Here is a 26,921-nt window from a genome sequence, read left to right as displayed (position 1 = left end):
TAATATATTACAATTTCTAGTAACTAGTAATATAACTAGTTAATTTTTCAAAATAATAATAAAGTAATAGTAATATATTATGTTTTTTAGTAACTATTAACTTAAATGTCAGTTACTTTTGAGTTACTTTTGCTTAAACCAGTGGCTCTCAGTGTGGGCGATATCACCCCCTAAAGAGCAATAGGAAACTTCTGGGGGTCCTGGATAGTACGGATTGTAATCAGATGTTACTAGGTAGTAGAGACTTTGAAGAGGCAGTTTGTATAAAAAATTACAACATAATGCTGGCACAACTCATAGCAGGTAGCATTCATAACATACCTCTCGGCTGTACCAAATTCCTCATCATTTCCCGGTTTTGGGCACAAAATAATAGGGTGACAGAAATTCCTGATTGACCCCATTAAATCCCGATTTCGGAGTGCAGACAAGGGCACCGGAACCATCCCAATTTTAAGAGGCTTCAATTAAAAAAAAAACACTCCAGGATGACGGCGTCTTCTCCTTTAAGGAGGAACATTTACTACTCCTTACTGACTACAGGAACAATTGCCGATGTCATTGATTTCTTGACCCACATGTAGATAATGCCAGAGGAGGGGTATAAGGATTCAGGCATCTGTTATTCTAATTCACTTACAAATTTTGTATCAGTATGCATTTTGAAAAATAAGATATACTGAGCTGTTGAAATCTTCAACAATTTAACAGAAAATCAAGCATTTGCCAGAGGTGGGGCAAAAAATGAAGGCAAAATCAGGAATAATTGGTAGGTACAATCACATATTATCCTGCTGTTTGTAAGGTGGATGTCATGTTAGTGAGTTTGTGTTTCATATGTTATTGCCATGTAAAGAAATGCAGTTTTAAGTGCCAGAAGCTGCAGAATTCAGCATCTAAGCACCAAAAATTTTAAACATAGCCATTAGCCAAACATAATGTGTTGAGGGGGACAATGGTCTGAAATTAGGAACAAATTTTCAACAGGGCTCTTATAAACTTATAATGGTTTTAGAAGGACACGTTTTGCGTTAGTGTGCATTTTCTGAAGGATATCAAGAATTAAAACATTTTCGAGAAAGAATAATAGACTGCAGTCAACTAATAATGATAATAATTAGACCTCTACTTACTGCAATAACCATAGAATTCTGCACAAGCATGGTGCTGTGTTAAAATAACATAAGTGCAGCTCATACAGGTTTTACAAACTAACAGAGCAACGCATTCTCTCCAAGTCAAGTAAGTCCATGAGTCAAATGGGAAAATATTTTAACTGTCCTCTACAAGCATACGTGTCACAACTGAAGTTTGTAAATACTAGGTATCTTAAGTCACAATATTAATAAAAAGTAAAAGTGACCGCCACAAAATCCAGCATTAAACTTCTGCTTTAGGGTTGAAAGGCAGCAACTTCAACTCTAGTTCGACTACTAATGCGTGCTATGGATGAAAACTCAGTCCTCACTGCAGAATTTAAACTAGCCATGCTGAGGTAAGTGTGAGTGAGTGTATGAGTGTACGAGTGTAGCGAGTATGTGTGTTAGTTAAACTGGTGGTTCATTTTTCTGTATGAGAGAGAGAGAACATGCGAGTGTTTATATAATTTAAACTGGCCACATGACAGATAAAGTGTGTGTGTGTTACTGTGTCAGAAAGTAGGTGCTTGTATGAGTGTGTGGCTGTGTGAGAGCAGAGAAAAGGTAGATGTGTGTGTGAAAAAGAAGAGAGAATGGTGGTGCATGCGTGTGTGTGTGTGTGTGTGTGTGTGTGTGTGTGTGTGTGTGTGTGTGTGTGTGTGTGTGTGTGTGTGTGTGTGTAAACATACCTCTCAACTGTCCAAATTCAGCTTCATAGTTTTGGTCTCTTTCTCATAAAATTTGTGGTTTTTCTGGTACATCACGGAGGACTGAAGTTACTAAATAACAACATGTATAAGAGTTTCAGACTTCATATCGTTCATAATACGCATACTAACACAAATCCTGTTATTCTGTCAGTTTCTAAGTTTATGAGAGCAATATTTTAAATTCTGTCCCTATTTTTGGGCCTTTGTCCTCCCATTATGTTAGTCTTTGACCAGATTTCTTGCACTAAGAGGTTGAGAGGTATAGTACTGCAGAATTTAGAAAGTAACAATGTATTATGTTTTAAATTTAAAAAGCTGTTATTTTGTATTGTTTTGAAGTTGCATTAAAACTAAGTGATACAGTTATCAAAGAAGAATGCTGCAAACAGCAAGGGCCTCCTCCACACCCATGCTATTTAATTATATTAAGTCTGAGATAACCGTACGACAGAATAAATTTAATTCCCCACGATACCACAATCTCTAGTTGTGGTGCTGCGGTAGCGTTGTCGCCTGACAGTAAGATGTCTTGTTCGATTCTCAGCTAGAGCGTCTTCTGTGTGGAGACATGCATGAATGGGTGTACCTTCGTTGAAGGTTGTGCGTCAGGGCTGGCAACTCGGCACGTAAAAATCTACTGCCAATCATTAGCGGACCGGAGTTCCGCTGTGGCGACCACTAGCCGGGAAAAACCGAAAGACACAACAACAAACACACTCTTGATGCTGGTATACATATCTTATCAACCAAATGTTTGCCATTGCATGTTTCAGTGTTGATCACATTTACATATCTTATCAACCAAATGCTTGCCATCACATGTTTCAGTGTTGATCACAGCTGTTTCACTACATATATGTGGTATTATTGTGCTTCTTAATAAAGCAAGACATTTAGCAGTGCATCACATTCCATTTTGAAACTTTTTACAATATTTTTAATGTGATGTTTTAAGCACCCATTGCTGTTCTCTTAAAGAACAATACTGCTACAGCTTCTACGTATATAATGAGTGCAACACTACTGCTTTGTAATTGAGCTATTTTATACATTCCAGAAACATTAATTTACTGTTTTATTCAGGCATTGTCGTCTCGCAGCAAGAGGTTCTCCTGTTCGATTCTTGGCTGGAGCGCCTTCTGTGTGGAGTCTGCATGTCCTCCCTGCGGTCGAGTAGCATTCGAAAGACATGCGTGAATTGGTGTGCCTTCGTTGAAGGTTGGGCGTCGAGCTGGCGCCTCGGCACCATAAAAATCTACTGCCAGTCATTAGCGGACAGGAGTTCTGCTGTGGTGACTCCTAACCGGGAAAAGCCAAAAGAAAAACAACATTCACTCATTCTCTGATATTTAATTTATCCAATTCAGTGTTTAGGGAGCAGAAGCCCCTCATAGCAAGCAGTGGGTGTAAGGTAGACAAACAAATCATGGGTACAGTGCCAGTCCATAAGAGGACACACACACATACACATACACACACACACACACACACACACACACACGTCATGTTATATATACTCACAGACAAATTTGTAGGATTGTCAATTCAGTTAGAGGTATGAGTCAGTGCCCAGCGTCAGCAGCTACCAGATTTGTTTACAAAACCTACTAATGCACATTAGTGTTTACATAACTAAAAGAGCAGAAGGTTTTCAAATCATATTTATTTTATCCATTGATCAAACTGACCTGATACCACATATTGACAACATCAGTGGCTTGTTAAACCAATGATTGTTATGGCAGACTTTAGTTTTATATTAAGATTAATAGAGTGTATAGTTCTTTTATATATGTTACAGTTACTGATGTATGTTATTTTAATGAATTTCTGTAAGGGTGCAGCTAATGTGACATCAGTATGTATATGCTAGAAGTGTGGTAGGGAAAACAGTAGAATGCAAAGTATTTTACATGCGTATTGCCTACTACTTCCCCTAAGATTTTTTTGGTTAATTCTGTAAAGGGCCTTTAATTGGTGTTTCTGTGTGAATGTATATTTTCAGAGTTAATATTAAATTGGGGAACATTTTCACAATTATTTGAATGTTGGTATCCCACAATTCCACTGGAACGGGCAGAGTTGCATTATTATACATGCAAATTTTATGTTGATTAGTGGCCAAATTTTTGGCCAGTTGTACCTACTTTTCATGGGTCTTCATCCAGATTTGTGATGTCTCCAGTTGAGAGGTATGACTCATAATAGATCATTAGAATTGGTCTGGAGCATAATTTACTTCATTTTTAGCACTGCAAGGAGGTGAAAGCTATTGATGACCTGACTCTGGCCCTGCCCTGGTACTGTGGGACTCTTACCCACTAAAGCACCCCCTAACACTAGGACAATTCTAGCCTGCTAGTGATCCTATCCTTACCTTGCCGTATAATAAATGGCATTGGTTCTCCATACTGCCGTCAGTCAGAATCAAACTCACCACTCATTGGTTTAACACCCAAAGCTCCAACCCACTGCACCAAGTAAGACTCTTCAGGTAGATCTATGATCAATCAAGTTTTGTCTTGACAATTTTTTGTTATGTTCTATTTAAAATTCTTTTCAGGTTTTGATTTTTAGTTGCTGAAAATAGACAAAATGTGATAGGTTTTTATAGGTCTTGTGCTGCTGGCTGTGTATGGTTTGGTTAATTATTATTTGTGACTCCCTAACTATAAAGACAAGTCATCTTCTCCTTTTGGCTGCTCCCGTTAAGGGTCATCACAGCAGATCATTAGTCCATGCTTCAGTTAGGGGTCACCATAGCAGATCATCAGTCCACAGAACAAGTGGCAGTAGAATTTTACAGTATCAAGTTTCCAGCCCAGCGCCTAACCTTCCTCAGCAGGCACATGCACAGACACGCTCACACCTAGGACCAATATAGAATATCCATTCCACCTGCAGCAGGTCTTAGGAATTATAGGAGGAAACAAGAGTACCCAGAGGAAACCCACGCAAACACAGGGAAGATATATAGACTCTGCACAGAAGGCACCCCAGCTGAGAATCAAACCAGAGAACCTCTTACCGTGAGGTGATAAAGCTAACCGCTGCACCACTGTGTTGCCCAGTTATAAAGACTAGTCTGCTGGAATTTTTCAACTGTTAGGAGTTTTTCAACTCCCCTACCAGAGGTGAAAACATATTGGACCTGGTCATCACCAACATGGGCGACAGGTGTTCTGCACTGGAGGTCAACCCGTCACTGGTTAGATCAGACCATAAACTAATCACTCTGGATGTCCACACCATGCCACCACCCCCAACCAAGGAAACCACAGTGAAAAACTTTTCTATAGCAAACCTCACCTTACCCAAGACAGAGGTGGTAAGTTTCATAGCCCCCACGCTAAAGGATAACCGTGTCCAAGATGCAGGACCCTTTACAAATGCACTCTATGAGCACCTACAAGGATGCATGGATCGTGCCATCCCTAAGAGAAGGAAACCAGTCTGGTGGACCCCTGCCAAAAACAGGCTATACAATAGAAGGAGGAAACTTGTTCAGAAAAAAAGCAAATCCCAAGAAGGAAAGACATCCCTGATCAGTATCAGTAAGAAACTAAGATCCCTCATAAAATCAGATAAGGCTAACTTCAAAAGAAAAATAGCTAAGGATTCGAAAGATAACCACAAAGCCTTTTTTAGCTATGTCAAGAATCTAAGTGGCAACTCACAGATATGCTCTGAGCTAGTGCAAAATAGCACAAAATATACTGAACCTACCGATATTGCCAACATCCTGGCAGATAGATTCAGTGCAAACTTCACCCCCCTCACTCCCAAAAGGGCCCACAGCAATACCGGAAAAGTGTAGTGTCCCGGAAATCACAGACGCACAGGTGAAAACAGCCCTTTCAAAAGCCAAAAGCACAGTGTCAGTGGGGCCAGATGGTGTCCCAGGCTGTGTCTTGCACGAACTACAGAACAAACTAACCCCCCACCTAAACACACTGTTCAACCTCAGCCTCTCCACAGGCTACGTGCCCATAGAATGGCGCACAGCAACGGTTATTCCGCTCAACAAAGGAGGGGCCACAACTGACGCAGGTAACTATCACCCCATAAGCCTGGCTAGCCTGGTCTGCAAGGCTATGGAGCGCATCATCATGGAACTCATTAACAAAGACATTGGGAACCTCCAAACACTTGACCCAACCCAGTTCCGCTTTGTTAAGGCAGATCATGCCTACTAAACCTGGTTGACTTCTTCGAGACAGTCACCAAGGCCATAGGTGAGGGGAAGGTGGTTCACACAGCCTACCTTGACCTCACCAAGGCTTTTGACACCATTCACCACTTGGGAATTATAGAAAAACTCACCAACCTGAACATAAACCCCTATGTCACGAGATGGGTTGCCAACTGGCTTACAGACAGAACTCGCATGGTAAGAATAGCGGGCTCCAGGTCCGACTCTAAACCAGTCACAAGTGGTATCCCACAAGGCTCAGTCCTAGGACCCCTACTGTTCAGCATATACTTCTCAGAAGTACAGGCAGACACAGGATGACTATAGCTAACCAAGTTTGCCGATGACTGCAAACTGGGAGCCATAATTGACTCTCCGGCTGACATGGACATTCTCCAGAAGGGCCTTACTGAGACGGACACTTGGTGTCAAAGTCATGGTCTCAAGAAGCGAAATGCCAAAAAATGCATAGTCATCCCGTTTGGGAAAAACAAAACACCCATGAATTACCACATAGGTGGCAGCCCCCTTAATACAGAAGAGGTAATAAGAGATCTGGGGACCCAGGTAGATAGTAATCTCTCCTTTGGCAATCATATTGCCAAAGTAGTTAGGAAATCCTACTATATAGCCCATCTAATTTTTAAAGGGTTTGCATCTAGAAATAAAGAGGTTATAGTGCCCCCTACTCGTCACTCATCAGACCCATCATAGAGTACAATGCCCCATTTGGGATGTACCTCACAAGACACTTCCAACAGCTGGAAAGACCACAAAAGTATCTCACCAAGAGGATTACTAGCCTCAAACATATGTCCTATGCAGCCCGACTGGAAAAACTCCAGCTGTACTCAGTGGCATATCGCTTACTCAGAGGTGATCTCTACCTGACTTACAAAGCCATGTCCAACTCAGAATTGATGGGCATGCTCCACCTAAAGAAATTCAAGTCACTGTGAGCCACTCGCTCTAGTGAGCTAAACCTCACCACAACTATAAATAGAACATGCTGGAGGGATAGATTCCTGTCACAAAGACTCCCCCATGCTTTGGAACAAAATTCCTAACTACATTAGGAAGAGCCCCTCAGTAACACTCTTCAAGAGTAACCCTGACAAGTGGATGGGTAACAGAAAATACACCCCTGGGATCACTTCATTGGCTCTTCTTGACAGAGGCTCAGTTAATTATCAGTGAAAGCTGACACACTCTGGCTAGGCTTATAAATGCCCTCGGGCAGATAGCCTAGTACCTACCTATGAACCTATGTTAAATGCTATTCATCATCATTGTAACATTGTGTATACAACTTTAATAATACACTTATATGCATGTGCTTACTTGTGTACCCCGGTTAGGGGTCACCACTGCGGAACTCCAGTCCGCTAATGACTGACAGTAGATTTTTATGGTGCCAAGGTGCCAGCCTGGCGCCCAACCATCAACAAAGGCACACCCATTCACACATGTCTTTCGAACACCACTCGACCGCAGGGAGGACATGCAGACTCCACACAGAAGGCACTCCAGCTGAGAATCGAACGGGAGAACCTCTTGCTGTGAGGTGACAATGCTACCCCTGCACCACCGCTTAAATCTCAATATTATAATTGATAAACTATACTTATGTAAAAGTAATGTGTTACTTTAGTTAATAACTAGTAATAGTAATATATTACTTTTTTAGAAAAGTAAGTAATAGTAATACATTACTTTCACTGAAAAGTAACTAGTAATAGTAACTTATTACTTTTATAGGTAACTAGCACAACACTGCCTACTGCACTAACAAGGCTTCAAATGAATGAAGTTTCTTAAGAAATCAGTAAAAATGGCACATGGGACCAAATCAACACCTCAATTTCTAATTATGGCGTTTGTGAGATGTGAGGGCGGCGCAGTGGTGCAGTGGTTAACATTGTCGCCTCACAGCAAGAGGTTCTCCGGTTCGATTCTCGGCTGGGGTGCCTTCTGTGTGGAGTTTGCATGTTCTCCCTGTGTTCACGTGGGTTTCCTCCAGGTACTCCGGTTTCCTCCCACATTCCAAAGACATGCATCTGGAGCGTTTCTCCCCGGGCCTCAGCTGAAAACAGGCTCTGTGGAACCTAGTCGGACTTTCCCGGTCAACAAATGATAAATAAATAAATAAAATGGTCCTATAGCATAGTCGGGGCCAACACTGTTTATTGGTGTGGAAGCCACAAACAATCATGTGCTGAAATGTCTGTTATGGCTTAGTGCCATATCTGTGAAAAGGAAGGAGGTCTTGGAAATGTTTTATATGTACAGATCATGATGGTAGATGTCAACCTGAAGCAGTGTTTGGGAAACCAGTAGTGGTACACTGCAGTGCTGACAAGACGGCATACACTGAAAAGGAGGTGTTGGAATATAATGTTGGAGCAGAGGTATAAGGAGGGGGAAATAGTAATGATGCTTGTAAGTGTACCATTGGTCATTCAGACATAAGGGTAACTAATATTCATTCTGCTTGTAGCGTGATGATCATTGCAAGGTGACAGCAGAAGCCTTTAGTAAAATGGTAAGTAATGGAAAGGTGTTTCTGATAGGAATTTGGTGGGGATAGTGTACCAGACAGGATTAATCAGTTTATTAATTGTTATTGCTGTCATGCTTCTGTCTGTGTGGAGAATAGGGAGCCTTCTACTCCCACCAACCTTGTTCACTGTCTTCTAGTGATGTCACTTCACTTTTACTGACATAGAAAGGAGAAAGTGGCTAGCAAACCTCATCCACAGTGCAGACTGATGAATTATTTGCACCTAAACCTGTACAGCAGTAATGTAACTTGACATGGACAGGCATTCTTTAATGGCATTCCATTGTGTTAGTTCTAACTCTTGACAGATTGCTGCATCTCATTTTACCAGATCGATTTAGTTTGTAACTTTACAAATCATTGGTATCTTCAGAATGATGGCTGTTAATCAGTCATATTTATCCTCCTCCTCTGGTAGCTGTCTAGGCCAGGGTTCAGTTTTTGAATCTCAGTCAGTGTTGAGGTAGTTGGGAAACAGCATACATCCCAATATGATGGCTGAACTGGCTTGATTATCTTGGGCTCGTTTCAGCACTGACAGACCTACATACGTATACAGTACTGACAGAAAATACTCAAAGTCTGATTGTACTTTGCCTGTTTATTTCAGTTAGTTCATGACTCAGTGCTGAGGTATTGTTTGTATTTCCCAAAATGCCTTTTAGTGTTAAAACATACTGTGCATATACTTAGTGCATTCAAAACAAATTCTGGCCTAGATACTTTAAATGCTGGGTATTGTCTTTGTAATATATTGGAATGTGCATCTGTAACATGTGCTTCCTTAGATCGCCAAACTGTTGGGTTATCTGATGAAATAACCTGGACATCTGGCCAGGGCACCAAAGCCAAAACCTTCCTAAGAACCTTACATTTGACATATGACCTCAGCCTCTGGGCATAATGGGTACATAAGCAGATGTATGAGCATAAATCGTCAGACTGTCTTGTTACCAGTCTGAACGCAGGCCCTGCTCCCATCAATCTGTTCTATGCATGGTCATTGGTACCACTGGCCTACACTGGTTATTTTGCCTCAATTATGTTACTGTGCTTTCTCTATTAGATGTCGGAGGGGAAGTGTCATTGCAGTCATCAGATTCCCTACAAGGATCTCCACTTCTAGTGTCTTTTCTGTTTAGGTGCAGTGCATGACCATAAAATTATGTGATCTGTCAGTCTTTTGTTCCAAAGACACAAAGATTTTTGTCTCTTCCTTCCTATCTAGGAACTCAGTGTCTTAAGTACCTCACACAGGCAAATATTAAAGACCTTTCAACCCCTAACATCCTGCCTATTCAAAAGAAAAACTTCAAGAGGCCTAGGTCTGATGTCATGACTGCCTAGTTGGACTCATGTGTATCCACAGAGGTCTCAGAACCTGCAGTACACCTGGCATCTGCTCATACTCGCTCTTCCATGACCCTGCCAGAGCTGGTATGGAATCTGCAGTTCACTTGTCTGATATGACTGAAGCTACGTAGAATGGTATGAAGGGAGAATGAAGGGAGAACCACATTTATTAGTTTCCCAAGTACCTAAAGACATAAATTCTTGGGTCACTCATTGAGGTTTGTCAGGTTTAGTCAGAGTGAGCATTGCACATAGAAAAAAGAAAGAAAGAAAAAAAAATAAAAATGTTTCTTCCCTCCAGACATCTAAAGAAACAGAGTGGATATATTTTTCAAAGGGCCTATTTAATACAATATTGGCACTTAGGCCACCTTCTTTTACAGTGCCAACTATTCCTAATACTGTTCCTCCCACCACTACACGAAACAAACACTTAGACACTTCCTCTGAAGATGATGATGATGGATCTGACTCAGATGAGCACTCTTTAGCATATTCATCCCAAATCCATTCGCTAGCTCAGGTGGCCTCTGATGATGAAGATTGTGTTTCTCCTGACTAACTTGTGGAAGACCCTTCATTTGGAGCAACTATTGTTAATGTGATGAAACATTTCAAGTGGGAATCTAAACAGATTTCTGAAGATCATCAGAGATAGTGTCATACATCTATACCGCCTATTCTTGTAGCTTTCTGGAATGCCCTTGCATACACTTCCACTGCACCAGACTACCAGCCACTTGCACCTAAAATGCCTGACAGGTTTTACAAGGTACCTGAAAACCTGAAATTTCTGTACAAAAACCCTGTGACAGACCCTTCTGTGTTTTCCATGTCCATATACAAGTCCTCTAAGTTACTGCCTGCTGCCAGTGCTCTTTCTTCTGATAAAGATAGCAGGGAAATGGACAGATTAGAGAGAAAGGTTTATATGTCCTTCAGTTTAGTCTTTAGGGATCTGATTTATCAGACTCAGATGACTAACTACTTACTGTTTATTCTGGCCAATTTAAATATAATGTTGTCTTCCCCTGGGGAATCCACCAGTAAACCAAAAGCTTTAAATATCGTAGCTTAGGTTTCTGAAATAGCTAGGCACAGCATTTAATGCATCTGTGATGCAGAAAAAGTTTCTTTCAGGTCTTTTGCTCAGGTTCTTTGATTGGGAGGTATGCATGGTTATGTCCTCAACCCCTTCCAAAAGATATTAAGGAAACACACCTAGCCTCTCCTTTAGGCTTATGGATTCATACAATGATACTAGGCTATTGGTTCATAGATAGATTAATACTAGGCTAACTGCCCTTGTGGGCCATTTTAAGCCTAGCTAATTACCCCATGTGAGAATCAAACCCTGCACCTTGTGTTTGTAAGGCAAACACCTTAACCATTATGCCAACCTCCCTCCCTGGAGGGCCTTATAAGCCTACCCAAGAATTTCACCCATGTTCCCACAAAGTCAGCACCTGTTTTCCCTGTCCAGCAGGGACACAGGTGGGATCCCAGGGGTTTATTTTCTCTTTCCCATCCAGTCGTCCAGGTTCCTCTTAAAGAGGGCTAGTGAGGTACTCTGCTTGACATGGAGAGGAAGTCTGTTCCACAGATGGGGGAGATGTTGGGCCACAAATCTATCCCACCAACAAGTTCTATTAATGTCACAGACCAGGTTGAGACCTTGCGTGTGGGTTACGTTAGTGGAGCTTTGACTGATGGATATGCAGCAACTCCAAGTCTGAGTCAGAGAGAGAGAGCCCTGTATGCCAGACACAGGTCACCTATGAGCAGTCTGTATGAGACTGAGTAGAGGGACATGGATTTTAGCCTATCTGTATAGGATAGGTGTTTGAGACTCTGGATCCTTTGTTTGGGTCAGATGCTGTCAGCCTTTTCAAACAACGGTAGAAAAAGATAAAATTATAAAGGACGGTCGACCGATCTCTGTTTCTTCTGTGCCAAGATACCATAGGAATTAAATGAACAAAAAGAACTAGTAAAACAAAGTAAAACTGACCAGCACCAAAAAGTTAAATGTTTATTGGGTAAGGCAAAAATATAAAATCCACTAAGCGCTTTCACCCACTCACTATCCTGGGCATCATCAGAGTGGAATAAACATTCTACAATCCCATGGCTTTATAAGAATACAATTGTTAAAAACACCCCCTTGTGGCCAATAAAAGTTAATCAATTAAGTAATTATATTAATTATTTACATTAGTTGCTAAATGTTGTTAAAAACAGCCTATAAAGCCAAAAAACAACTACATATGAAAATAAATAAAAAATAGTACACCCTCTGAATAATTGACATAGTTAAAATATTGATAAATACGGCACCTCTTTTTTATCCAACCAAATAAAATGTTCCAAAAAGGTCGACAAGCAGGAATCCTTTACCAATATTTATTAGTCACCAACAACAAATGAACGCTGTTAAAACAATCCTTGCGTTTTCGTCCTGTGAGGGACTTCATCAGATAATACATTCATATCAAATCCAGCTTTTATACTTATATAATTAATGCCCTAACCAATCATTCCTTCCAATTAATTTAGATGTAATTGAACTTGTTCATTTTCATTAAATTTAAAACTTTGTCTTAATAAATTATTTTGATATAAATACATAAGAATTCAAATTATATAAGTATAAAAGCTGGATTTGATATGAATGTATTATCTGATGAAGTCCCTCACAGGACGAAAACGCAAGGATTGTTTTAACAGCGTTCATTTGTTGTTGGTGACTAATAAATATTGGTAAAGGATTCCTGCTTGTCGACCTTTTTGGAACATTTTATATAGTTAAAATATTAATAAACTGTATAAAAAGGGAACTTGATGACCAACAAATAACAATAAAAGGAAATAAAAGAAGCCTGATGACATTTAAACCAAATGTGATTTATATTTTAATATACTGGATATGGAAATATGTTCGTTTTATACCAGGAGTGTTGGAAGCATTAAGTCTTAATTGCCACAAACACTCCTTAACTTATAAAAGATTTTTATCATCGCCACCCTTCACATTGTAGGGGACTCTGTCAATAATAAAAAATAAAAATCTTTTAAAGTCATTACAGTTTTGACTGTGTATAAAAAGGGGACTAGTGACTTTTTTTTTCCTAATGTCCCTGATATGCTCCAAAATATGTGTCCTTAATTTCCTTATAATTTTTCCTACATAAAATGTGGTACAGTTGAGGCAAGTAGCAATGTAGACAACCATCTTAGTGTTGCAGTTGCCAAAACCAGGGCATCGAATAGTTCTCTTATAATTGTGTACTGCAACATAAGGTCCATCATTGATGTATTTACACGTAGTACATAAGTCACATTTACTCATCCTAGACATTTTATATAAATTCTTGTCCACGTCAATTTCCATTAATTCCTTTAAGTTCATACCCCTACTATGAGTAAACACTGGACCACTGCCTAAAATAGTTAAAAACCCTCTGTTAAACACACTATTCCAAGTTTCCTGTATAATAATTTTTAATTTTACCGCCTCATCATTAAAAGGGAGTAACAATGCTTATCTTTTAGTTTCACCCTCCACATAACCATCGTCTATACCTCTTTTCACAGTGGTATTTGTTACATCATTTAAGAAACCACCTTTTAGAATGGGCTTGAAAACAGTATTTCTTTTAATGTTCACCTCATTACTTATATTGAATAAGGTGTGTTGGGGATATCCTCTTTCAATAAACATATTTATCAATGTTGACAATTCGGTTAAAAAACAGTCGTCATCACTGACAAGCCTAGATAGTCTCACCATTTGTCTTTTCATTACATTTCTCTTTTGAAAGTAAGGGTGACAACTGTCAAAGTGTAAAAAAGAATTTGAATATGTCTTTTTCTGATAGATGTTAGATTTCAAGATACCGTTGTCTTTGTACAATAAGATGTCTAAATATTCACATTTTTCTTGTATTTTACTAGTGAATTTTAGGAATGATGCGGTTGCACCTATATAATCAACGAATTCGAGAACTTCATCAGTTGTCCCCTTCCAAAAAATCAAGATATCATCCAAAAAGCGCAAATACAGCGCTATTTTGGACAAGTATCTTGAGGTGAAGATCCACTGCTTTTCCCATTCTGCCAGCACCAAGTTGGCGTATATGGGTGCACATCTGGCTCCCATAACCACGCCAGTACTCTGTTTAAAATATTCTCCATCAAATATGATGATATTATTAAGGAGGAGCATCTCCATTAAATCCATCATCAATTTACGTTTTACAGTGTGTAAATTGCTGTACCTCAAAAGACAACTGTCAAACATTGCCAATCCTTTTTCGTGCGGTATAATGGAGAAAAGGTTCACCACATTCACTGTGACCATGACAAATTCATCATTGAAATCTGTTTCTCTAATGACGTCTAGACAGTGCCAGGAATCCTTAAATATGTGAGGCAGGTTTTTTAAAACCTCTTTACAAGTAAAGTCAACAAAGGCTGCCATAGCTTCAGTTTTGGATCCTCTCGCCGACACAATAGGTCGAAAGGGGGGGGTCATTCATACTCTTATGGATCTTCAGGATCCCAAATATGGATGGAATGGTTGGTAATTCGACCATCAAATAGTTGTATTCATCCTTACCGAGCACTCCATCCATTAACCATTCATGCAGCTGCCAGTCAATTTTAGTATAGGCCCTGTTAACTTCATAGCTAGAAACCCTCTCATACGTGTCACTATCATTAAGTAATTCCATCATCCTAGATGAATAGTCAGAATTGGTCATTATCACCACCCCACCGCCTTTATCGGGTTTCATGACCCGATACAAATTAGTGGTTGTCAATTCCTTTAAACAAAATCTTTCATTAATAGTCAAGTTGTCGTTAAAAGTAACCCTAGTCATCAGTTGTCTTCATATTTGTGACTCGCACAACTGTTCAAAAATGTGCACAGTAGGGTTATCGGGCGGAATGAAACAACTAGCTCTTTTTAATTTAAAACTGGTTCCATCCCAAGGAGAGGGATTGTTGGAGAAAAATATTTTCAAATTCAAAAGTCTAGTGTAAAGTTTGAGGTTAATTAAAACCTTCCCAATGTCATGTCTAAAAGAAGGGACAAAGGAAAAACACTTTTTAAATAATGCACAATAGTCATTTGATAAAACAAGAGGGGTAAAATTATAACTACATGTGCTCCCATCTTTAACAATTTTACAAGCTCCTTTCCTTTTAACACTCTTATTGTCATCAGTTACTTCATTATCGTTGCTTAATGCTAAAATACCATTCTCTTGCAATATGTCATCAGTTCCACTATCAAAAACAAATTCATTTACACCTTTAGAAAGTAAAAAATAGCTTGTGTCTACTGGTGTCATACCAGTGTGATTAAAATAACCGTTATCCTGATCCGGTGCTTGGGCATCATCACCAGCTGCAAACTGCCTCTCTGTATCAAGTCCAAAGAAGCAAATAGGTGAATTTAATACTGTCTGTTGTTTGCCTGTCCCATCTGGTTCATGTGATAGTTCCTCTGTCCTTTCTCCCTCCCCGATAATGACCTGGCTGCTGTTGACCCTGATAACATTCCTGTATCCTGTCGGAACATCTTAGGGGCTGTTGTTCAATATAAAATGCTCATTGCTGTCATCATCTACACCACTCTCCCCAGCAACCAAGCCATCTGTGTTGACAACATCAGCATACGATCTAAACTTGTTAAAACCCTATCCGGTGTTAACATTACTGGTGTTACCATTCTTGTTAACACTAAAATGAGCTTACGCTTTATTTTCAGCATAGTCTGTGCTGTCCCTCATCATTTTGTTATGTTTTGTTTCTAGCCCCATCTTAACAAAAATATACATGTCCTTGAAAATTTTTTCAAACCATAACTACTTTGACTCAAACAGTAAGTCTTTTGTAATACTGTTATTTAGGGCAGCAATTTGTTCTTTTAAATTAGCAAGTTTGGTAATGTTATTACGCAAAATTAAATGCATCATATCCATACCTGTGCGATCAAATAGAGCCACTAAATCCTGGTGAATCTCGGTACCTACTTCAATACCCATCGGTAGTTTATAGATCCTCAGCCCTTTCGGTACTTGGTTGATTTTAGCCTATCTATATAGCATAGGTGTTTGAGACTCTGGACCCTTTGTTTGGGTCAGATGCTGTCAGCCTTTTCAAACAACGGTAGAAAAAGATAAAATTATAAAGGACTGTTGACAGATCTCTGTTTCTTCTGTGCCAAGATACCATAGGAATTACCCTGCAAAGCTTGCTTCCTTCACACACACACGGAATCAAGGCCTTCTCATAAGGCAAAAAAAAAATGTCTAGGAAAAGATTCCAAAACAAACTAGATGGGATTCTATATCTGGGATGCCTCCTTACCCGGACGAGTTTGCCTGACTACTACACCAAGAAACTATAGAGCCACTGCCTCCCCAATGTACAAGAAAAGAGTTCTATTCCAGACTATTCCTTGTCCCAAGAAAATAAGGATGACTGGAGACCAATTCTGAATCTCTCCACACTCAACACTTTACTCTTGGTTCCATAGTTCCATCTTTTAAGATATTGTCCCTGCAAAATCTGTTCCCATTCATCCTTCCTCAAGCTTTCCTGGTGTTTCTAGATCTAAAAGATGCCTACCTCCACATTCCTATTCACCTTGTTTATGGGAAATCTCTACGGTTTTCTTCCAATTCTTTAAACTTTCATTTCTGTGCCTTTTTGATTCTCTGCATCTCCCAGAGTCTTCACAAAGTGCCTCACTCTGGTCATAGGTTACAGCAGGACTCTGGGAATCCAGATATTCCCTTATTTGGATGATATGTTGATACAGCCCCTTCACAGGAGATACTCTTTATTCATCTCATAGTCAACATGACCCTACTTCAAGTCATGGGTTTCACAATCAGCCTGAGAAAGTCAGTAATGAAACCAAACCAAGACCTAGTTTTCCTGGGGTGCAGACTTGACACTAAACTCATGCAGTTCTTTGTTTCTCCTGATAAACTGGAAAACCTAACTGTTACTTCCTTTCTCCTCTTTCTTTTCAGTCCTGTGCTGCAAGGGAGATGTTAAGAGCCCTAGGATTCATGGCAGCAGCCATTCCCTTGGTTCCCTTTCCTAGACTGCATATGAGAAAGATACAGTGGTTTCTTCCCAAGGTCTTATTAAAGAGCCAGAAGGAATATACCGATATTGCTGGCGACTCCCTAGTGGCCAAAGCAGCACTGGTTTCTCCTTCTCTTCCAGCTTGCCAAGAGTCAAACCAAAGGCTTCCTTCCACAGTGGACTTGTTCACGCAGCAGAAGGGCTCACTACATCATCCCAGCCTGTCATCCCTCAGCCTGACATTATCAGTGACAGGATTCTTATCCCTTTTAGATAACAGTTTTATAAGGACATACTTAAGGTTCTCTTGGAGGCAAAAAAAAATCTATTAGAAAATCTTATATAGCTAAATGAACAAAGATTTATTATGTGGTGCAGGACATAAATCAGGACCCACTAACAGTTAATACCCCAGTAGTCTTCTCTTACTTGTATGAGGTGCTGCACTCTGACCTGGCATGCTCATACATTAAGGCACACATTCAGCCACATCTGTATGCCTACCACTGGATTCTTCACTTCTGGCCAGACCAGAGGTAAAGCAGTTCTTGAAAGATATAATTCTCCTAATACCACCAAGGAAAGCTATCCCTACTTGAGTACTGCAGCAGTTTTGTGCTGAAAAAAAACTCACTCTCCCTTCTTTCATACCAGAAGCATCTGCTTCTATAAATTGTTGTACTTTGAAAACTATTCTTTGGTTGGCTGCCACCTTGGCTAGATGAGTCTCCAAGCTATAGACCCTTATGACAATCCCTTCCTTCCTTATGTTTTATAATGAAAGTGTGTGTTTGAGGGCCAGTCCCTTCTTCATGCCAAAAGTGGTAAATTAACTGTCCTTCAATCAGGCCATAAGCCTTCCTACTTCCCTAATCCACAAAATAAGGGGGAAAAGGATTCTATATTCTCTGGACTTAGAGACAGCTCAGATTCTACATGAAAAAAATGAGGATATTCACAAGTCAGACTAATTTTGTTTCTTTCCAGAAGTACAAGTTAGGATACCCAATTTTAAAGCAGACTATTGCTATGCGGATTTCTAAATCCATTTCCTTTTGCTGCACTCAGTATGGAAGTTCCTTACCCTCTCCAGCAAAGGCTGATTCTACTAGGTATGAGTAGCCGCTTCATCTGGAGCCTTTTACAAGGGCACTGACTCTTGTACAGTTTCAGAAACAGCTTGCTTGGTCTTTTGTGCATACTTCCACCAAGCTTTACAAAGCAGATGACTTCTGTAACTCCAGAGCTGCCTTTGCCAGGTCAGTTATATCTCTGGGTTACTAGGCAATTCTATATACCTTACATCGACCCTTCACACCTCTTAAGCTTTGGGAGTCACTCAACAGTATAGAATATTGCAACACTGATTTAAGGAAGGACATAGTACAGTTGTGTAAGAACTTACCATAACAATAAATGTACCACTGATCACTGTTGCAATATTCTTTATTACTCCCTTCTCTTGTTCTTCCTTCTTTTAATCCATATGGACCAATAAGGATTACTGTGGTTCTGCCTCTTCCCATGTAGCCGACCAGTTATTTTACCTCTCAGGGCACTTCAGACTTTCTAGCTTGGAGAATCTCAGTATTTAAGCTCATGCATCCACTTATGTACTCTTACACCCACAAGCTAAGGTCATACATTAGAAGTATGACTCTTTGGAAGGTTTAGGCACCCAGCTGTATCTCCAGGTTATTTGGTGAGATAAACCAACAGTTTGGAATATTACATCAGTGATCAGTAGGACATCTGCTATTATGTTAAGTTCTAATACAACTGTACTTTCTAGGTGAATATTTGAGTCTATATTAGATCACCGAACACTTGAAAAAGCGAACAGTGATTAATCGACCCTATGTAAGCGAAAGCTTACAATGTCGAACTGTCAGAACAGCGATTTTTTTTTCCCCAAGGGAAAAAAAAAATTGCTGTTCCAAAAAAACCCACTTTAAACATTACATTAAGTGAGGGGCTTCACCCCCCCCCCTACTTAAATATACCAACTCCGAGACCGCTCTACAGTACCGAAAACGGCAAAGTAATAAAGCGGCCAAGCAAATTCTTTCCCAGGGAAAAAATTTGCTTAAAAGCCGCTTCAATATTTTGCCGTTTCAGTCTTTTAAGTTCGACCAAGACGCATTCGAAAGAATGCATCTTTTGTCTTCTAATAGGAGCCCGAATATTTTAGATACTGTTAGATGTACAAGGAATTACTGGAGTGATTACATACTTCTGCATACCCATTTTATTTTTTTTAAATATTTTCTTACTAAATTGCAGATGTATTTTTGTTAGCACTTTATTGCTGTTATATTGGCTTGTTGAAGTTGCAGATTTCCCATGTTTTAAGAAAGTCCTTCATCGCTGACGGTTATTGTTTTTGAAGAGCAGATGCTTACATTTTAGAAAGTTTTACTGAGGTTGTCTCATATTTGAATCTGGCAGGTTTTGTTTTGAATGTGTGCTGCTGCCACAGGTAGCATTTTGTGGTATAGTAGAATCTGGATGAATGCGTCTTCCCAGTAGAGATGAATAGCACTTTTTGGAAATGTTTGTGCTGCTGTGCAGGTTCATTAGAATGTTGCAGCTTATTATCAGTGAACCTAAAGGCAGATGCCCTACAAATGTTTGTATATTGCTTGAAATCCTATCCTGTTTATAGGTTCATAGAAGGTTACTAGGCTAGTGTCCCTAGAACCTTTACAAGCCTAGCCATGTGTTAATCCCAAGTATCCCCATTTGTTCTTTATGTGTAGTTTGCAGAACAGATTTATGAACAGAGCAGGTCTGTGATCAACACCGGTTACCCTTGTCAATGAAGGACATGAGTGCCATCCCAGGAATGAATTTGCAGTCTCCCATCCAATTATCTAGGTTGTGTTTGGATAGGGTTAGCGAGGAACTCTGTTTTACATGAATAGGAAGTCTATTCCAGAGAAGCGGCAGTCTGTGGGAGACGTATCTGTCTCTCCAGCATGTTCTATTAATGTCACAGGCTGGGTTAAGTTCCCTAGAGTTAGTGACTCTTGTCCCATTTGACTTGCGGATGTGCAGCATTTCCATTAGGGCAGGGTCGGAGATTGCCCTATATGCCAGGCACAAGTCACCTCTCAGCAGCCTATAAGATCTAGAGTAAAGTGACATGGTTTTCAGCCTGACCATCTAGGTCATGGCTTGGAGTCCTTGTATTTTCTTAGTGAGAAATCTCTTAGGTCTCTCCAGCTGCTGCAGATATCTGGTTAGGTACATGCAAAAGGGTGCATTGTACTCTATTAGTGGACTGATGAGGGTTGAGTACAGTGGAGTTATAACATCCTTTGACTTGGATGCAATGCCTTTGCTTATGAGGTGTGCTACACAGAAGGCTTTCCTTACCACTGTGGAAAATTGGTGGTCAAAATTCAGATTGCTATCAACCTGTGTTCCAAGTCTCGCACCACTGGGTTGGAACTCAGGGAGGTGTTGGCAATATTGTAATTTATAGGAAATTCTGTTTTGCCAAAGGAAATAATAATGCTTTTTTTGCATTTAGTTTTAGACCATGGCTTTGGCACCTATCATTAGTTTGTGTTAGCCCTTCTTTTAGTATGTTGACATCATTAGGGGACACAGCGATTGCTCCCAGTTTGCAATCATCAGAGAACTTGGTGAGCCAGATGCCATCTACTGTGGCCTGAACTTCTGAGAGGTAGATGCCAGACAGTAAGGGGCCCAGCACAGACCCCTGTGGTACTCCACTGGTGGCGGGCCTACTGGTTGAGGTGGAATCACCAATTTTGACAATGTGTGTTCTGTCAGCCAGTTGGCTACCCGTCTAGTAGCATAAGGGTTAATTCCCAGTTGGGAGAGTTTCTCAATGATGCCAGAGTGGGGGATTGTGTCAAAAGCCTTGGCAAGGTTGAGATAGGCTGAGTGCACTGTCTTACCTTCATCCATGGCTTTGTTGACATTCTCAAAGAAGTCTACCAGGTTTAATAAGCACAGTCTACCCTTAACGAAGCCAAACTAGGTTGTTGGTAAGGTCCTTGATAATTCTTTCCATAGCCTTGCAGATGAGGCTGGTTAGACTTGTAGGTCTGTAGTTCCCAGGGTCAGTTGGTGGTCCACCTTAGTGCAGGGGAATTACCATTTCTGTTCTCCATTTTGTGGGAACATAGCCAGTTCTCCAGCTATGATTAAAGATAAAACTAAGTGGGTCCACTAGGTCTTGTTTTAGATTGTTTAGTAAATAACCTGGGATATTATCTCGTCCCACTAAGGCCATGTTTTTATCTTTGGAAAGTACAGAGATGTTGGCAGAGAACTTGTGTCAGGTATGCTTTGGGCAAGGATGCTGTGCTTTACAAATGGGTTGTTTGTACAGCGTCGTCAGGCAGCCTTGATCGGACGGATTCAAAGTCTGGGTACAACTACTGGTTCGCCAGCACAACTGCAAGCTCTGGGAACCAAGCACCAGCCAAGCACAAGCACCCTTAGGCTTACTGGCTCACTTATTCAGTACACTGGCATTACATCACAAAGGAAGATTTCACAGATACAAATCCACCAAGGTTACTCCCATACTCTCTATACAAACCCAGGAGAACTCCACCAACCTACCTCCACATCAAAAGACAGAAGCACAAAAACAAATGTCCAATTATAAAGGATGAGCCAGTGAAAAAGTACCATCTAAAAGGCAAGGAAGGATCCCAGACTCTTCCTGGTACCAAGAACAGAAAAAGAAGGCAACCTTCTCGGCATTCTCGACTTGTCCGCTTTACACACCTTCAAACAATTCAAAATGCTGACCCTACAGCAGCTTCTTCCCCTTCTTTATGCAGAGCAAGGAGTCTTGGCTGCTCTAGATCTCAAGGAGGAGGCATACCTCCCGTCCCACTGACAAACTGCAAGAGATACCTCATATTTCTTGCAGGATCAGAGCATTATCAATTCTCATTGCTCATTGGCTTCTGCAGGCCTCATCTCCCCATCTGCGACTGACTGCTGCCTGATACAAGCGGAGCGAAAGCAAGCTGGCAGAAGATTTACAAAGGGGTCATTTATCTGCACAAGCCCTGGGATACACAGTCGAAAAAACAGCCTCTCTCTACTTCTTCTTGGCCTTAACAAAACAGAACCATCGCAAGCCTTGCTGGCATCATCCCTGCATACCAACCGGACTTCCCAGACTGCACTGCAAGAAAACTACAGTGGTACCTAAAAGAATTTATGGTCTCAACACAAGCACAGCTTGGAAACCCAGATTCCCATTATTCCATGCCTGAAGCAAATTTAGGCTCAAACATCCAATCAACAGGAGGATTGCCTTTTCCACAGTGCTCAACAGCCCCAAACCATCACGCCAGGCGCCTCAGACCTCGGTTGGGGGGGGGCACACATGCTGGACAAGTGCATACAAACATGGTCTCAAAACCAGCTGCCTACACACACATAAATCTAAGGAAATGCTGGCAGTAAAACTGGCAATTCAGGCATTCAGACCATTCCTTCAGCAAAGGTCTATTGATGATAAGGACAGACAACACCACAGTTATGTGTTACATCAACAAACAGGGAGGCACTCTCGTTCCTCTTTTGTCGGATGGCACTGATCTCTGGAATGTGGCCCTGTTCTGCACACGTTCGTTCCACCCACTTGCTTGGAAGGGACTCTTATCCTTCAGTTGGAAAAACCTGACGTACCTATGATGATGATAGATCCGATGCATGCCATCAACAGTCAATATCCTCCCGCCTTCCTCTGTGGTGCTCCTATTGTTTGCCCATCTTATAAAGCTAGCTAGGGGCTCTATCTATTAGTGTGTTTGTTTTGTATATATATACATACATGCTTTTTTTGTGTTTGCTCTCTACTATTTGGAATGTTATGGTAGCTGGGGATGGGGGATGGTGAAGTTTGCACTGAATCTGTCAGTTAGCAGGTTGGCAATATCTTCCAGTGTAGTAGGAGTGATTCCATCTGCAACCAGTTTGGCACGTAGCTGGGTATTCCCTTTTAGACTTCAGACATAGTTAACAAATGCCTTATGATTATCCTTGGCTAGGGATGTGATTTTAGTTTTGTAATGTGCTTTAGAAGACTTTACAGTATTCATGATTTTCTTGTTTAAGCTTAGGAAGGAACCAGCTGGCATGGTTTTACTTTACATAGTTTCCACTGAAGTACTGGAAAGTAATCAATCCTCCAGTTGTTTCAAGACATAATGATTAACACACAGGCTAGATGTGGATTAACCTCCATTAGGTCTATATTTCAGCTCATTTCTGTGGAAAAAGTGTGTGCAGTATGACATGCTAATCACTCGAGCTAGCTCATTAGCCTTAAAACGTTTAACACTTTCTCTGCTGTACAGTTTCCTCCTTGCCACTATTTCTAGGGTACATTTACATGTTTCGGAAGTGGGGTAGAAGGTGGTCCATACAGTGTTCAGGTTCTGCAGTAGCCTGACATAACCATTATTCCTTTACCATTTTTCAGTGCACTGTGCATTCACTATCTCTTCTTGTTGCATGAACAGATGGGTATCTTCTGCCTTTTTGTTCGCTACTAGTGTGTGCTCACTGCTATTTTTAAAGCCACAGTAGAATGACGTTGGTCTTCCTTCTCCCATCTAATATGTATTGTCAGTCATTCAACTCTGGTTGGCTTTAGGGGAAAAATCACTTTCCAATGTGAAAATGGAACTCGCCAACCGTTTTCACTAGACTGGGTGACACTGAACGTATGATCTCACTTTCTGGGGCCCTGGAACAAAATGGATCCTCTGCAAAAGAAAACTGATTTTTTTTCCCTATTTGGTAAACAAGAAAATGTCCCTGGCAGAGAGCCATTATTTTTATTTCAAAAGTCCAATACTGTTTTTATTTCCTACAAACAACACTTGTTTCCATTTCACCAGCTCCATTTTTTTATAAAAGCCTTTCAGGCCTACAACTTTGTCTCAGATCATGAGCAGGTATTTGCTTTCAGACCTGACCACCAGCTGATGTAAACACTGCAATGAGCTTCAGTGGGTTTTTCTAACTCTGTGGTTCAACTCAGTGCCTTAACGGAATACGTTTTTCAATGTTTTGTTCGAAACGTTTGTTGTATCATCTGCCTGACAGCCGTTTTTATCAGCTGTAGAACTAGCCTGCCATGCACTTCTTTATGGCATTCTGTAAATCCCTTGGAACATTAACTTCTGAACAGTACTCACCCTTGATGTGGAGTAATAAGATGATGCATGCTCATAACTCAGAGGCAAAAATACTTAAACATGCAAAGTCACATACTTCTGCTCAATGAATGCAATTTAATTTCTGACAAAATCTTCAAGAACACATCTTTGTGACTCCCCCTCATGAATTCTCTTGACTGACATTGTACAAATGTAACCTGGTTAATAATTTTAAAGTTACTGAAATTACCAGCTTGTAAAAATGTGATCATAATTTACATCAGTGTCTGCATACTACCTAACATGAATTGGTCACTGTCTTGGTATTGCATGCAGTATTTTGCTCTGTGCTGTATGGTGTTAAGGGAAAAGTTATGTATGTATACGAGTGATAGAATTCCACCTGAAAGTTGTCTTAACTGTAGGATGTCGTGAAAATGGGCACCTTCTGAGTAGAAATAAAATGACCATTTTGAATTTGTAACTTTTTCAGAAATCAGCAGAGCTGGAGAGTTAAAATTGGTTTAAAGGAAGCTGTTTGTATGCAAGAGTAATATGAAGTTAAGGAATTATAAAACTATTTTGGGAAAACCGGTTAAATACTAAACGCCATTCATGAAAATACCATTTTTCCAATAATGGTTGTTGGATTTATTTATTTATTTATTTATTTTTATCAGAGCTGAAACCACGTGGTGTAGCTGTTAACCTCATCCCTGGACTGCCAGCCTATATTTTATTTATGTGTGTCCGCCATGCTGATTATCTGAATGATGATCAGAAAGTGCGATCCTTGCTGACGTCGACTATCAATGGAATTAAGAAGGTGTTAAAGGTATGTAATAACTTAATACACTATGAACCTATGTAGATGTCTTTGAACCTGTACTTACTCAGACATCAGCAAAAGTGTATCTGTGTAGAGTCTCAGGGATCCCTATTGGTATGGACTCCTTTTCAGCCTAGTATATATGCCAGACTTGTGTTTTGAATGTTGAATGACTCCTTGTACTGCATGTCATAATACTTTTTGAGATCTGAGTTCAGTAAAAGAATACAGAATGTTGCATAGCACTACAAAAAATACTAAAAACAAGGTGACCAGACATGGCTTTGAACTACAATAGTTGAAATTGTTTTAATGTATTTAAAAACAGCACCTTAACATGACTTGCAGGTATAAATGCTTGTAGAAATAATATTTTATTCCTCTGCTTTAAGCAACTTATGTAATCCAGCAATGCTGATTCACAGCCAGTTGGCAGGTGCATATTAAAGGACACTGCGTGTATTCCTGCTGAGTCTCTACCTGGAGTAAACAATCTGCAACATCCAGTATCGATACAGTGAAATGTGAAAGCATATGTGATACCACAAAATGAAAAGTCAGTGACCATTTTTAGGGAATTGTGCAATGCTGCAGATCTTCTATAACACTGGCTTTGCCACATCTAGGTTTTCCTCTAAACAAATCCAGTTATCTAAAGATAGGAAGTAAGGTTCCCATTCAGAAAGTTGCTGATATACAATGTCGACTTTTAAATCAGCAAACAGAAAAGGTGAATAGTTGGAAGTAAAACCAACAACATAAACACCTGCTCATCTTCAATGATGTGTGCTAAACTTGACCTTAACCCCTTTCCTGCTTCCGCCTCTAACCCCTAACCCTCCACCTTACCTTGGGAAAAAACTCTTTCCATAAGACTTAACACTTAGACAAAGTGTGTCCGAAGTCAATGGTAGAGTTTTGGTTAACTGATTGCAAAATTAAGCTATTTATTTTATCATTTGTAGTTTTGACCAATAAGTATGTTTTCGACATGCCATCGTTGATCTCTCATATTTAAATGTTTGTGCACATTGATGTTTCACTGTATCTTTCTGTTATATGTGTACACACACACACACACACATATATATATATATATATATATATATATAGATTCACTTTATAATCCCGAAATTCTGAAATACCGAATTTCAGAATATCAAGATCATAAAGCCGAAACACCACAAATACCGATTGCCCATAATCGCGAAATTCAAAATCCCGACACACACACTCACATACACACAACTGCCTCCCACACACAAACAAAACTAACCTACTTAAATAATCTAACTCCGAGACCGCACAATCACACACACAAAGGCAATTCACACCCACACATTTCACAGCCCCATGCACACACACATCACAACCAAAACACACACTAACATATACACTACAGCACATAATCTACACACTCATACAAATTTACCTGCACTTACATCCATTCATACACCGCAACACCAGAAGCTCAACTTCGGTATTTTGAATTTCGCTTCTGGTGTTTCATGATTCCGGCATTCGGTATTCTAATCTCGGTATTCTGAAATTCGGTATTTCAGAATATCGAGATTATGAAGTGAAGCCATATATATATATATATATTCTACTCCGAGAAGATCGAAGACAGAAGCAGAAGACCGGAATCAGAAGATCACAGAAAGAAAACAAAAGAGACCGACGAAGACGATGAGACACCACAACACCGATAATGCAGAAGACCGACACGGATGACAACAACACACCGAGGGACGGAGATTAGGGGGGAAAAAGCAAAGTGTATATGGGGTAGTGACGTGGGGTGGGGGTAGGCAGGTGTGAAGGAGATTGGTCTGTGGGGATAATAGTGAGGGTAGGGTTAGTTA

The 26,921-nt window shown here is 40.2% G+C and overlaps 1 protein-coding gene across 14 annotated transcripts in view; it reads left to right on the top strand.

The window, feature by feature from the left end:
• MYO5A (myosin VA) overlaps positions 1-26,921 on the top strand; it is a 4,204,798-nt gene that overhangs the window by 3,751,500 nt on the left and 426,377 nt on the right. For all 14 annotated transcript variants that reach the window (XM_044078829.1, XM_044078834.1, XM_044078828.1 and 11 more), the window contains one exon: positions 24,908-25,062. In XM_044078829.1, the coding sequence (XP_043934764.1) occupies positions 24,908-25,062 (155 nt within the window). The remainder of the gene's footprint in view (positions 1-24,907; positions 25,063-26,921) is intronic.

The sequence above is a fragment of the Protopterus annectens genome, chromosome 7.part1, assembly GCF_019279795.1.
Source record: "Protopterus annectens isolate FY-2018-M chromosome 7.part1, PAN1.0, whole genome shotgun sequence".
Taxonomy (NCBI): domain Eukaryota; kingdom Metazoa; phylum Chordata; order Ceratodontiformes; family Protopteridae; genus Protopterus; species Protopterus annectens.
This window is presented reverse-complemented; position numbering and strand designations above follow the sequence as displayed.